The sequence below is a fragment of the Manis javanica genome, chromosome 17 (assembly GCF_040802235.1).
Source record: "Manis javanica isolate MJ-LG chromosome 17, MJ_LKY, whole genome shotgun sequence".
In the NCBI taxonomy this organism is placed as follows: domain Eukaryota; kingdom Metazoa; phylum Chordata; class Mammalia; order Pholidota; family Manidae; genus Manis; species Manis javanica.
In genome coordinates this window covers 38,932,899-38,946,144 of record NC_133172.1, presented here as the reverse complement: position 1 = coordinate 38,946,144, position 13,246 = coordinate 38,932,899, and the positions used below count along the sequence as shown (strand labels likewise).

General features: G+C 41.5%; 1 protein-coding gene across 4 annotated transcripts in view; it reads right to left on the bottom strand.

The window, feature by feature from the left end:
- The window catches only part of CIAPIN1 (cytokine induced apoptosis inhibitor 1), an 89,357-nt gene that overhangs the window by 51,166 nt on the left and 24,945 nt on the right, over nt 1-13,246 (bottom strand). For all 4 annotated transcript variants that reach the window (XM_073226012.1, XM_073226011.1, XM_037025489.2 and 1 more), the window contains exons 2-7: nt 6,417-6,592; nt 5,782-5,934; nt 4,280-4,356; nt 3,726-3,894; nt 2,239-2,312; nt 1,319-1,434 (exon numbers count right to left, since the gene is read on the bottom strand). In XM_073226012.1, the coding sequence (XP_073082113.1) occupies nt 1,319-1,434; nt 2,239-2,312; nt 3,726-3,894; nt 4,280-4,356; nt 5,782-5,934; nt 6,417-6,573 (746 nt within the window). In that variant the 5' untranslated portion in view covers nt 6,574-6,592. The remainder of the gene's footprint in view (nt 1-1,318; nt 1,435-2,238; nt 2,313-3,725; nt 3,895-4,279; nt 4,357-5,781; nt 5,935-6,416; nt 6,593-13,246) is intronic.

Below are 13,246 nucleotides of genomic sequence, written 5' to 3'. Positions count from 1 at the left end.
TGTCATGGGCAGGGCGGCCCTCAGGATAGCCTAGAGTACTGTGGGGGGTCACAGACGCGCCAGGTATGTTCTCCTACGAGAACAACACCCTTTGTACCTTCTGGATCTTGCTCCGGCTTCCTGTCTGTGCCAGGCAGCTGTGCGCTGGCGGCAGCCTCTGGGTCTGTCATGGTTAGCTGTGTGCTGGGAGGAGATTCTATGTGGTTGCTGTGGGCAGGGCTGCTCCCTGGTGCTCCGCAGCAGTAGCAGGTCAGCTGGTTTGTTTGCTGCGCCCGCGGGGGGAATGAATGGCAGGCTGCTTATCACCATGGGGGGGCTTCAGAGCTGCGTTGCCACCCAGGGGTTTAGAGCGCCTGAAGTTCTTTAAGATTCCCAGCCTGCTGGGCTGAGTGTGCTGAGACGATTTTGTGCAGCTGTTAAGCCCTTGTCCTTTTAAGTCTTTTAAAAGCGCCCGCTTGTTTTCTGTCCCAGGGGAGCCGGCTGTGGGGACCCGCTCGCAGTTTCTATTTTAGATTTTACTTTCCCATTTCTCTATTATCCAGTACACCATGCAATGTGTCTGTGCTCCCAGTACAGATTACTAGGGCTGGTTGTTTAGTAGTCCTGTGCTTCCACTCCCTCCCCACTCTGATTCTTTTCCTCCTGCTGGTGAGCTGGAGTTGGGGTAGAGCTTGGGTCCCACTGGGTCCCGGCTTTGTATCTTACCCTTTTCGTGAGATGCTGAGTTCTCGCAGATGTAGATGCAGCCTGGCTGTTGTACTGTATCTTCTGGTCTCTCTTTTTGGAATAGTTGTATTTGTTGTATTTTCAAAAATATATATGGTTTAGGGATGAGATTTCCGCTGCCCTACTCATGCCGCCATCTTTAGCCGTCTCCCCTAGAGTCTTTTATTTAGATAGGAAGTGAGAGGACAGAGCTCCTGGCTCAGGCAAGGAGGGGACAAGAGAGCCCCTACTACTCAGTTCTTCACAACTAAACAATATGTTGTCTGTAGATTCACACATAGGTGATAAACTACCAAAAAAACCAGGAATGATTAACACAAGCTTAGAAAAATGGTAACCTCTTGTGGGGCAAGGAAGCAAGATGCAGCTGAGGAAGCAGGCAGAGGTGACTTCTAAGGTACTCGTATGTTTCTGACTCTCAATCTGGGTGATCAGTAAATGGGTGTTCATTTTATTATTCTTTAAAATGTACCTATTTAATATCCTCCTCTGTATGTATGATACATTTCACAATAAAACATGTTATAATAAAAGTAAAGTACTGTGACTCCTTGTGTCTGAAGTCACAGGAGCAGCATGGCAGACCACTTACCAGTTCTTACAGGCCTTCCTCTTCTTCCCTTCTCCACATGAAACAGCCCGCAGGGAAGCTGGATCTGGCTTCTTCAAATCTTCTGGATCCAGAAGCTCATCTGAGTCAATGAGATCCTGAGGAGTGTTTTAAGCAGTTAATGACATGGTCATGGTCTCTGCTAATGAAACGCTGAGGTGGTCACAGGTGGTGGGAGCAGGTTTATTCCATCCAAGTAAAGAAGGCATTCACTGTCCTACTGTGACTGATCATTAAACTCAAGCTGACTACCACAGTGAACTCAACTATGTACACAGAAGAAGCATTAGGTTGTGAGGGAACTGGGAATTTATCATGTGTTGAGAATATATACATAAGCATGTGTGTGTGTAGGGAGGGAGCAAAAAGAATAAAGAGAAGTGTTAGAGTAAGGCAAATAATTATACATAAACTTGTGTAATTCTTTGATAAACATATGGACAATTAATCTGTAAGCTTATGAAGTCACAAACCATAACCTGTTTTGCTTACCACCATAACTTTAATAGCTGTAGAAATGAAGAACTTTATTACAGATGGCACTAACTGAAGATGGAAAAGTATTGCTTTTAAGAAAGTGAGTGTTTACTGACTTGCCCAGAGCCAATAAAAATATTTAGCTGATGAACACTTCTCAAGTTTACACATGCCCACAAGAACCTTTAATACATCGTTAAGAAGTGAAAATAGGAAAATCTGTGGGAAAAAGAGAAGCTGAAAAAGAAATTTAAAATGCCACCAATGTGGAGTTTTCTTCTAAATCAAAAATGCCAGTGTCAGGCACAGCCACAATGCTGGGCTTTAAATACGTCTACACCTCCAAGTCAACTCCAAACTGCAACCACTCACACCGCAAGTGGGGCCTAAAAGAAAGCAATCAAGTGAACACAGGGCCAACTCACCATGCTGTCATCCTCCATATCAGTAGCTGAGAGGGTCCAGAGCTTGGCAGCTGCAGGGTCCACAGGAGGCTTCACTGTGTCCAACCAAGAAAAGAAAAGGCTCCGTAAAGCAGCACATCTGTCAGTGCTTTCTTTTTACTGAGACTCTGTAGAGAACACAGTGGTCTGGGAATCTAGACTTGGGTTTGAGGCTCAGCTCTGCTTCTTACATAAGGCATCACATGGGACCAATCACTTTACAGCAACAGAAGCCATCATTGTTAAGCACTTACTTTGTACCAGATACCAAATTCAGCATTTCACATGCATTATCTAATTTAATCCTGCTAACAACCTTATAAAGTATGTCATCCTAATTTTATAGATGAAGAAACAGGTTTAGATACTTAGTCCAGTTAATACAAAGCCACAATATAAGTCTGTCTAATGCTTTTAAGTTTCCCTCTATATTACCTTCTCCTTATCTGAGCTTCCACCTCTAGAACATGGGGCTAATAGCATTCCCTATACCTCTTGCAGGAGATTTGAAGATTAAATGAGAAATCATGTCAGAAAGCATCATGAACAGCAAAGCTTTAGCCTCATGTAAACATGTTACATATAAGAAAATAGACTGTAGAGCTGATGGTGGCAGTGTAACCCAAGTCACTGGCAGACACAAATCTTATACCTACTGACTGCTGAGGGCAAGGGAATGCAGAGAAAGGCCTGAGAAAGCTGAAACCCAGATTCAGTGTGGGTAGGACCTCAAATGGGTCTTGTGGGTAAGTGTACCCACTGCTGATCACCATCATTCCTGGATGCTCAGACCCTCCACAGGACCAACTGTTCACCTAAGCTGTCGTTACCCATTCTGGACTATGAATCCAAAGGACTTCTTGAAGATTTAGGCTGGAGAGTCAAAACAGAGCAGTGTGAATGTACCTGTAAATTTCTGTGTATCTCTCAGCTGGGACAACTGTTCTTAACCCAGGCTTAAAAAAGAAATGATAGGAAGGGTGAGAGCAGTAGCAAAGATTGAGATGCAATTTGCTGAGCAGAAGAAATATTTTTACAAGTGTCTTAGGATTCTTAAAGTAAGAGAAGCTAACTTTACAGGCACAGAAGAAAAGGATGCCTGTAAGAGGAGCAGGGCACTCTTACATACAATGACTACCACTGGGAGGTCTTCTGAAGATAAATGTCCTAATATGGGGCCTGGAAAGACTTTATTAACTATGTGACTCGGGCCCCTAGAATCTGGAGGTCTCAGCGTCCTCTAGTGCAGAGAAGGGGTCGAACTAGGTAATGTGTATGCATTAACTCAGTTTTGGATCTGAACAAGCCCAGGACAGTACTACATTAAGCATTCTTCCATTCAGAAATGACAAATGAAGAGAGGATAAAACCTCTAAAGATATTACTGCCTCATTCAGATCCCTCACTTGATTTCTGGTATGTCCTTTCAGGCCCATTCAGACAGAACAATAGCCCTAGGCCAGTCTTACCTGAAGGAGAAGACTTCTTGGCAATAGAAAGCTTAAGTTGACTAGAGGAACCCACTTCAAAGTTGGGTTTTTTGCCTGTGATCTGCACAGAGAGCAAGCTGTCACTCTGGTAACCTAGATGTTCTTGAACAGACTGTATCTCCTCGGGGCTCAAGGATTCCCGCTGCAACTAGAATTCAAGACGTCAAAAGGATTAGGTCACACTCTTTCTACAAAATGATGTTATACTAAGTCCAGCAATACAGGCATCACATATTTCTGTGCATTAAGTATATAATGGGGGAGATAACAGACATCACCTTATGCCTCACATTCAGTTCCTCAGAGATCAGGACTCTAGAGTATAACTTTTGTCTACATGTTTACTTTGAGCCTACCCTTTGGAAAGCTTTAAAGTATCCAAAAAATATCTTAGATGCAAAGCACTTCTCAACTTTCCTAGTTTAAGCAACACTGATCACCTCACCTTCAGGGCTGTTACTTCCCCCTGATTCTCTCTGTATCATCTGACAGAGATACTGGGTGTTATCATCCAAGGCTTTCTGCCAACATACCTCTTTCACTTCCACAAGGCCAGAAAGAGTCAGGGCCGAACACAGCTTAGAGGCCGTCTTCACTTTGCTATTGTTAACTGCCAAGAGGAAAAGCCCAATTAATAGCTTTATAGTCAAGGCAGGGAAAATATAAGTTCTACCCTATTTGGATCAGCAGGCATTTAAACAATGATAACCTATCTTGTTCAACATACAGATTTTTTAGTGATGGTGTTTTAATTTGACAAATCCTTTTGGTTATTCAAAATGCTCTTACCTATGCTCCTGTAATTTAATAATTCCATTATTATTGTTTCTTATCACTCTCCACTTCTTGGAAATACCTAACCTTCTAGGGGTTGTTGGATAATGATGAGAGAGGGGCTTGGAAACTGTACAGTATACAAGTATTCTCTCTGCATAGTTCTGATAAAGAGATACCATGTTTAGTCATCCAAAGTTTACATTCTCAAAGAAGCTGGTATCTGCTATATATATTATGAGTTTATATTTTCACATAAACACCTTTATCTGTTTCAAAATACTTTCACTCTACTACCTTATTTGCTGAAATAAGTCATCATTTTGATGGAGGGTCTAGTAAAAAGTGTTAAAAATTCAGAATTGAATGACTTCTTTGACAGCTTCACCATTGAGCAGAAAAGAGAGGTTTTTATTTCTTGAATTCTATCATTAGTTTCACCTGAATTAGTAATTACATCTCATCACTCCCAGGCTTCCAGTCATTATTTTCTAACATTTTATTGTCAAATAACTACAGAAGCAGAAGCAGTTTAAAAAAATTGCTCAGGGAGGTCTCAAGGACCCTTCATCTCGTCTCTCCCCTACGTTAACATCTCATACAACTACAGTGTAATATGAAGACCAGAAACTGCCACTGCCAGTCCACAGAGCTTACCCAGATTTTGTCACTTTTATATGTACTTGCATGCATGTAGTAGGTCTATGCAATCTTGTAGAGTCATGTAACCACTACCACAATCAAGATACAGAACATTCTATCACAAGGAGCCCTCCTACTATTCCTTCACAGCCTCACACATCCCGTCCCTCCCATTCCTAATCCCTGGCAACCACCAATCTGTTCTTCTTCACTGTAACTTTGTTATTTCAAGAACTTTATGAACAGAATCATATAGCATGCAACCCTTTAAGACTGGCTTTTTTCACTCAGCGTGATTCCCTTATGATTTATCCAAGTTGTTGCCCATTTCAACAGTTTATTTCTTTTTATTGCTGCATAGTTTTCCTTGGTATGGAAACTGTACCACAGTCTAACCATTCATCTCTTGAAGGACCCTGCCATTTTCAGATAGGCAGTTTCCTTCTATTTTACTACCTGATGGGTGAGCAAAAAGATCACAATTTCTTTGGATGTGTTGCTTCAGATTTTTATGATAATTTAAAGATCTTGAAATGATAACTGCTCAGAGAGAAGCAGCAAACATACCTAAAGATCCAACCCTGTTAAACACTAACTTTTCAAATGACAATTTCCTTACCTACAGCTGTTTCTACTGGCTCTTTCAGAAAAAGACATCCACCAGGCCGAAGGACCCGGGCCATCTCAGCCAAAACCTCAGCCCTGTGGAGAGTGGTGCTTCCAGGAATTACACCCGACAAAATAACATCAAAGCTGGATTCTTTGTGGGTAGCTGAGGAGGAAGAAGACTCTAATTAGCAATCACCCGGGACCCAGAGGCAATTGCCCAATTCCCCCCAGTACCCTACAAAGGCTACAGGCCAGGCTCTGGGAGCAGGAACATCTGCCTGTTCGGCATGTGCTATTATACTGCCATTACCAGCAAGAGGGACAATGCAGCTGATGTCCTGCTCTCCTTGTCTTACTAACTCCATATCCTTTTATGTGCTCATGGATAGAAGTAAAAAAGGAAGTTGAATGAAGAGTACAGTGTTTTATTTTTTAAAATGTGGGGTATCTAATAAGAAATAAGAAGATACAAATCATCAACTATACTCCTAGGTCCACTGTATCTCAACTGAAAAACAATGGGATGACTGGCCTCTACTATCGCATGCCACTCAAAGCAAAATCTCAGATATCAAGGAACCACAGAAATACAGCACTCCCATCAAACTCTCCCAGCTCTGTAAGACAACCTGGGAAGATACTCACATTGCAAAAGCTGGTTGATGTTTTCCACAGACACTTGGCCCTTATCACCAGTTAACACTTGAAGCTTATCCACCAGATCTTTCAGAGCCTCCACTGGGGATGACTTATCCCAGACCACTGCAACAAACTGGCCAGGTGAGATCCCAAAATCTGCCATTCCTGAAGTGCTGATGGACCTAGAAATTATGGGCCAAAAAAAAGTCAAGACTAAGCAGGGACAAAAGCACAATTAAATCCATGAAGCACCATCAAATACGATTAGAATCCCAACCTAGTTCTGACCTCCCACCAAGGAAAGCTGACGATATTAGAAAATCTTAACTGTGGATACTACAAAGTTTGAATCAAGCAACCCATTATCTCAAGGTTTCATAACCTCACATTCCCAAACAAGGCAGGTGGTTCTTTGGTGAGAATCTGACCTGGCAGCCAAGTAAGGAGGCCAAAGGCAGAAAGATTATTTTCTCTTTGATTTCAGACAACTCAGCTTGAACAAAATATAAAACACACAGGACATTAGGCAGAAGTATGACTCAGCAAGGTAGAAAAATCAGTTGGCAGGCATAACCCAACCACAAGCTCAATGTTTCTAAAAGAAGAGACAGCATACTTCAATGTAGCAGATTGAATAATGACATTTTTACTTTCATTTAAGTTTGAAAATTCAATTCCATTGAATCTGCAGTGATCAATAATATCTACTATGTCTTTAATATTTAATATTAGCCAGACTGTTCAAAGCACTGTATATGCATTATCTCAACTGAATCTCAGAACAACCTTAAACTAGGTATTATTCCCATTTTGGAGCTGGGAAACTGAAGCCACTGACTTTGCCCAGGTCCTATAACTAGAAAGTGTTGCATGGATAAAGTTAAGAGCTGAAATTTGAATCCAAATCCATAAGACTGTAAAGCCTATGCCTTTCTTTTTTATTAAGGTATTATTGATAAACACTCTTATGAAGGTTTCACATGAAAAAAAATGTGGTTCTTCTATTCAACATGGCACTGGAGGTCCTAGCCACAGCAATGAGACAACACAAAGAAATAAAGGGCATCCAGCTTGGCAAGGAAGAACTTAAACTGTCACTGTTTGCAGATGACATGATATTGTACATAAAAAACCCCTAAAGAATCCGCTCCAAAACTACTAGATCTAGTATCTGAATTCAACAAAGTTGCAGGATACAAAATTAATACGCAAAAATCTGTGACATTCCTATACACTAACAATGAACTAGCAGAGAAAGAAAGCAGGAAAACAATTCCATTCACAGTTGCATCAAAAAGAATAAAATACCTAGGAATAAACCTAACCAAGGAAGTGAAAAACCTAACCTCTGAAAACTACAAGACACTCATGAGAGAAATTAAAGAAGATACCAATAAATGGAAACACATCCCATGCTCATGGATAGGAAGAATTAATATTGTCAAAATGGCCATCCTGCCTAAAGCAATCTACAGATTGAAGGCAATTCCTATCAAAATACCAACAGCATTCTTCAACGAACTAGAGAAAATCGTTCTAAAATTCATATGGAACCACAAAAGACCCCGAATAGCCAAAGCAATTCTGAGAAGGAAGAATAAAGCTGGGGAGATTAGGCTCCCAACTTCAAGCTCTACTACAAAGCCACAATAATCAAGATAATTTGGTACTGGCAAAAGAACAGACCAATTGACCAATGGAACAGACTAGAGAGCCCTGATATAAACCCAAGCATATAAGGTCAATTCATATATGATAAAGGAGCCATGGACATACAATGGGGAAATGACAGCCTCTTCAACAGCTGGTGTTGGCAAAACTGGACAGCTACATGCAAGAGAATGAAACTGGATTATTGTTTAACTCCATACACAAAAGTAAACTCGAAATGGATGCAAGACCTGAATGTAAGTCATGAAACCATAAAGCTCTTAGAAGACAACATAGGCAAAAATCTCCTGAATATAAGCATGAGCAACTTCTTCCTGAACGCATCTCCTCGAGCAAGGGAAGCAAAAGCAAAGCAAAAATGAACAAGTGGAACTACATCAAACTAAAAAGTTTCTGTACGGCAAAGGACACCATCAACAGAACAAAAAGGCATCCTACAGTATGGGAGAATATATTTGTGAATGACATATCCGACAAGGGGTTAACATCCAAAATATAAAAAGAAATTACACGCCTCAACACCCAAAGAGCAAATAACCTGATTAAAAAATGGGCAGAGGATATGAAGAGACAGTTCTCCAAAGAAGAAATTCAGATGGCCAACAGACACATGAAAAGATGCTCCACATCACTAACCATCAGGGAAATGCAAATTAAAACCACAATGCAGTATCACCTCACACCAGTAAGGATGGCCAGCACTGAAGACTAAGAACAACAAATGTTGGCGTGGATGCAGAGAAAGGGGAACCCTCCGACACTGCTGGTGAGAATGTAAGGTAGTCCAACCTTACATTGCTTGTGGAAAGCAATATGGAGGTTCCTCAAAAAACTCAAAATAGAAATACCATTTGACCCAGGAATCCCACTCCTTGGAATTTCCCCAAAGAATACAACTTCTCAGATTCAAAAAGACATATGCACCCCTATGTTTATCACAGTACTTTTTACGATAGCGAAGATGCAACCTAAGTGCCCATCAGGAGATAAATGGATAAAGAAGATGTGGTACATATACACAATGGAATACTATTCAGCCGTAAGAAGGAAACAAATCCTACCATTTGCAACAACATGGATGGAGCTGGAGGACATTATGCTCACTGAAATAAGCCAGGCAGAGAAAGACAAGTGGCAAATGATTCCCTCATTTGTGGAGTATGACATTTAAGCAAAACTGAAAGAACAAAATAGCAGCAGACTCAGAGACTCCAAGAAGGAACTAGCGGTTACCAAAGGGGAGGGGTGTGGGAGGGCAGGTGGGGAGGAGGGAGAAGGGGATTGAGGGGTATCATGTTTAGTACACATAGTGTGGGGCCATCTTGGGGAAGACAGTGTAGCACAGAGAAGGCAAATAGTGAATCTGTGGCATCTTACTACACTGATGGACAGTGACTGCAATGGGGTAGGGGGGGATTCGATAATATGGTTAAATGCAGTAACCACATTGTTTTTTATGTGAAACCTTCATAAGAGTGTATATCAATAATACCTTAATAAAAAATTTTTAATAACAAAAAACAATGTGGTTACTACATTCACCCATATTATCGAATCCCCCCCTACCCCATTGCAGTCACTGTCCATCAGTGTAGTAAGATGCCACAGATTCACTATTTGCCTTCTCTGTGCTACACTGTCTTCCCCAAGATGGCCCCACACTATGTGTACTAAACATGATACCCCTCAATTCCCTTCTCCCTCCCTGCCAACCTGCCCTCCCACACCCCTCCCCTTTGGTAACTGCTAGTCCCTTCTTGGAGTCTGTGAAAATCTGGTTTTAACCTATGGAGATTCCCCACCCTGGGTCAACTTTCTCTTCCACTTGATACTCAGGTAAATATAGAATGTGTTCTCAATGAAATGAGGTCAGGCAATAATACACTACTCAGTTCCTCCATTCTTTCTTAAACATTAAAGCCACTGAGTTTCTAACTTAAAATAAAGTTAGTTAAGGTAAAGAGGTTAAGCATAGATCAGCCTTACACTGACCATTTCTATCTTCTGCAGAGGTGGCTAACTCAGTCACAATTCTGCCACCCCAGACACTCCAGGACTGTATTTAAGCCGTGTCCACTACACTCTTCCTTCTTTAAAAATGTACACTTCAAATGACTTTCCTTCTGCGTATAAAACATGCCCAGGTTAGCCAGTCAGCCTTAAATATTTTGATATTGTCACTCATTTCCTACTAAGGGATTTATTTTCTAGAACAAAATAAAAAATTCTAATTTTCTGGATTCATGTCCTCCATAATGTGGCTCCACCTATATCTTCCACCTCTCCAAAGTGAATCCCACCTTGTTCTATGAAAAAATATTTGCCTTTTCACCCTATTATGGCTTTCATTTAATTCCTTCTATGTGGAATGCCTATTCTTTATTATCCTGACCTAACTGCAGCCTCAGTAAAAGGATGCCAGCTATTAACAGACAAGCAGGATACTTAGTTGCCAAACTGTGGTCTTTTAACCCCAAAAAGCACACAATCAGGAACTGAAATGTTAAATTTTTAACTGTCACATGATATTGAAGAAGAAACCTTGAAAATCTTTAAGGTGAGCAACTTGAGATCAATCTCACATTTAAGAACCAACCAGAGAAGACAGAAGTACAGACTGCTAGGCATTAAGTTATCAGAAATAAGACATATTTCTAGAATAATGTTGGCACAGGTCCCTCCTTGGGACAGTAAAAGGGATGACAACCATCCTGTCCACCTGTCACAACTACAACCTAGCACTGTACTCACAGAAAAACCCTCATGAAATAAAGGAGGGGTAAAAGGTTACTTATTAGCTAGAGAAAAACAAAAAGCCAGATGTCTAGACCTTTTCAGTAACTTTTATGGAAGCAGAGTTTTATAAAGCATGTTTTGAATACCAATCAACTGGGGTTCTATCTTCTACTTATTAGCTACATGACCATGGGTCAGTTATTAGCCTCTCTCTTTTTCCATCATTCAAGTAGGGATAATAATCTCATCTTTTGCAAGGCTGCTATAAGAAGTAAATTAGAAGACAAAAATATGCAAAGCATTCAGCAGGTCCTGACACACACAGCTCAATAAAATAATAAGCCTCCACTTCTCATTGGCCAGTTTTTTTTGCCCTTGCTTCAAATAGTCCCATAAAACCTGTTCTTCCTTCTCAGCCATGCCTACTGGGATGACTCCCCAGGGAGCGATGTGAAGCTTCTTCCTCATTGTTAGAATTACACAGTGTAAGAGCTGCATTTCATGACATCTTAGATAGTACTCCAGAGGGTTGTGTCAGTAAATTAGAAGAATGTAAAATGTTTTGTGTTCCACATCCCCCAAAATGAGTCTTCTATGGTAAGACAGAGCTCATAAAATACATCTATTAAATGTTAATGCTCAAAAACCACAGCCACCATTTTTGGTCAGCATTTTCCAAATAAAATGGAAAAAAACAATGTTCTTTTAAATATCTAAAAGCCAAAGTATGATACTTTTCATCAAAGTTTTGTATGGCTGTCAATCCGTCTTTTAAAAAAATGCCATAAGGAAATAACGTCTGACATCTTAGTTAACATACTTAGAAGTGTGACACAGAGCCCAATTTCATAATTAAAAAGGGATGGAGTAGAAAAAGCCATTGTCCTGTCACTGGCCTTGTTTGTTATGCACCTTTCCAACAATGGTACACACACATCCACAGCTCTTCTCAAATGTTACTGGCAGAGACTGAAAGCAGACATCTGATAACAGCTTCTGGAGATGCACTTGTTTATTTTTAAGGTACCCAGTAAACATCTTACCTTGAGGCTTTTGGCTCCTCTCAAAGATGAAGAGGGCCAAAAGAAAAGACCGAAATTTGATATCAGTTCAAACCAAGGACTGAATCCTTTTAAATTGTGTGACAAAATATTCTGATAAAGATGAGTTATTAGAAAGGAGATTTTTAATTAAGATGGACTGAATCTCTTGAATGTGCATACACAGAAAAACAGGTGATGTACTCGAGGAAAAAGGAAACTCAAAGGACAAGAATGGAAGACTATCTCCAGGCAATTGTGTTGCAAGTTAAAGGTTTCAGAAAGGGTATGTTAAGTGTTAGAATTTCCACAAGAAAGGCTTATTTGAAGATGGGTGGATGGAAACTCGGAAAAAAAGACCTCATGGAGATATCAGTAGTGTTTTACTGAAATCCATAGGATCTGGAATTTAACATTTGGGAAGTAATTTGCTTAAGAGGGCTTCTATATCCATGAAGGGGAGAGCATGTTGTTTCAAAAAGACTAGAGTTGGTAAGGGGTGTGTAAAACAAAGACAATGGTCTAATGGCACAAGCAAAAATTACAGAATGAGAGCCAAGATTGAGGCATGAGTAGAGCAGCGGAAATCTCCTCACAAAACCACATATATTTTTGAAAATACAACAAATACAACTCTTCATAAAAGAGAGACCAGAAGACACAGGACAACAGCCAGACTACATCCACACCTGCAAGAACCCAGCGCCTTGCGAAGGGGGTAAGATACAAGCCCCGGCCCGGCGAGACCCAAGTGCCCCTCACACCAGCTCCCAGCGGGAGGAGAGGAGTCAGAGCAGGAAGGGAGAGGGAGCCCAGGACTGCTAAACACCCAGCCCTAGCCATTCGCACCGGAGAGTAGACACACAGTGCATGGGGTGCTGGATACTAGGGAAAGAGGACAGTAAGACTGTGAGTGGGTCCCTGCAGCTGACGCCCCTGGGACAAAGAAAAGCGAGCGCTTTCTGAAAGTCTTAAAGGGACAGGGACCCCACAGCTGGACAGAAGCATCCTGGGACACTTAGCCCAGTAGCTGGGAATCCCGGGGAACTCTGGGCCCCTAACCCCCTGGACAGCAGAGCAGTTCAGAGGCCCCTCACGGAGATAAAGAGCCTCCTGGCCATTTCCCCTCCGACGTGGCTCCGCCATATCGGAGCAGCTGCCCGAGGCAGGCCACGCCCACAGCAACCACCGACCTAAACTCCATAGCAGCAGGGCAAGAATCAGAAGCCCCATCTGCGTGCAGCTGCTCAGCACAAGCCACTAGAGGTCATTGTTCTCCCAGGAGAGGAAGGCCACAAACCAACAAGAAGGGACGTTCTCCCAGCCATCACTTGTGCCAGCTCTGCAAACTATCTCTATCACCATGAAAAGGCAAAAGAATTTGATACA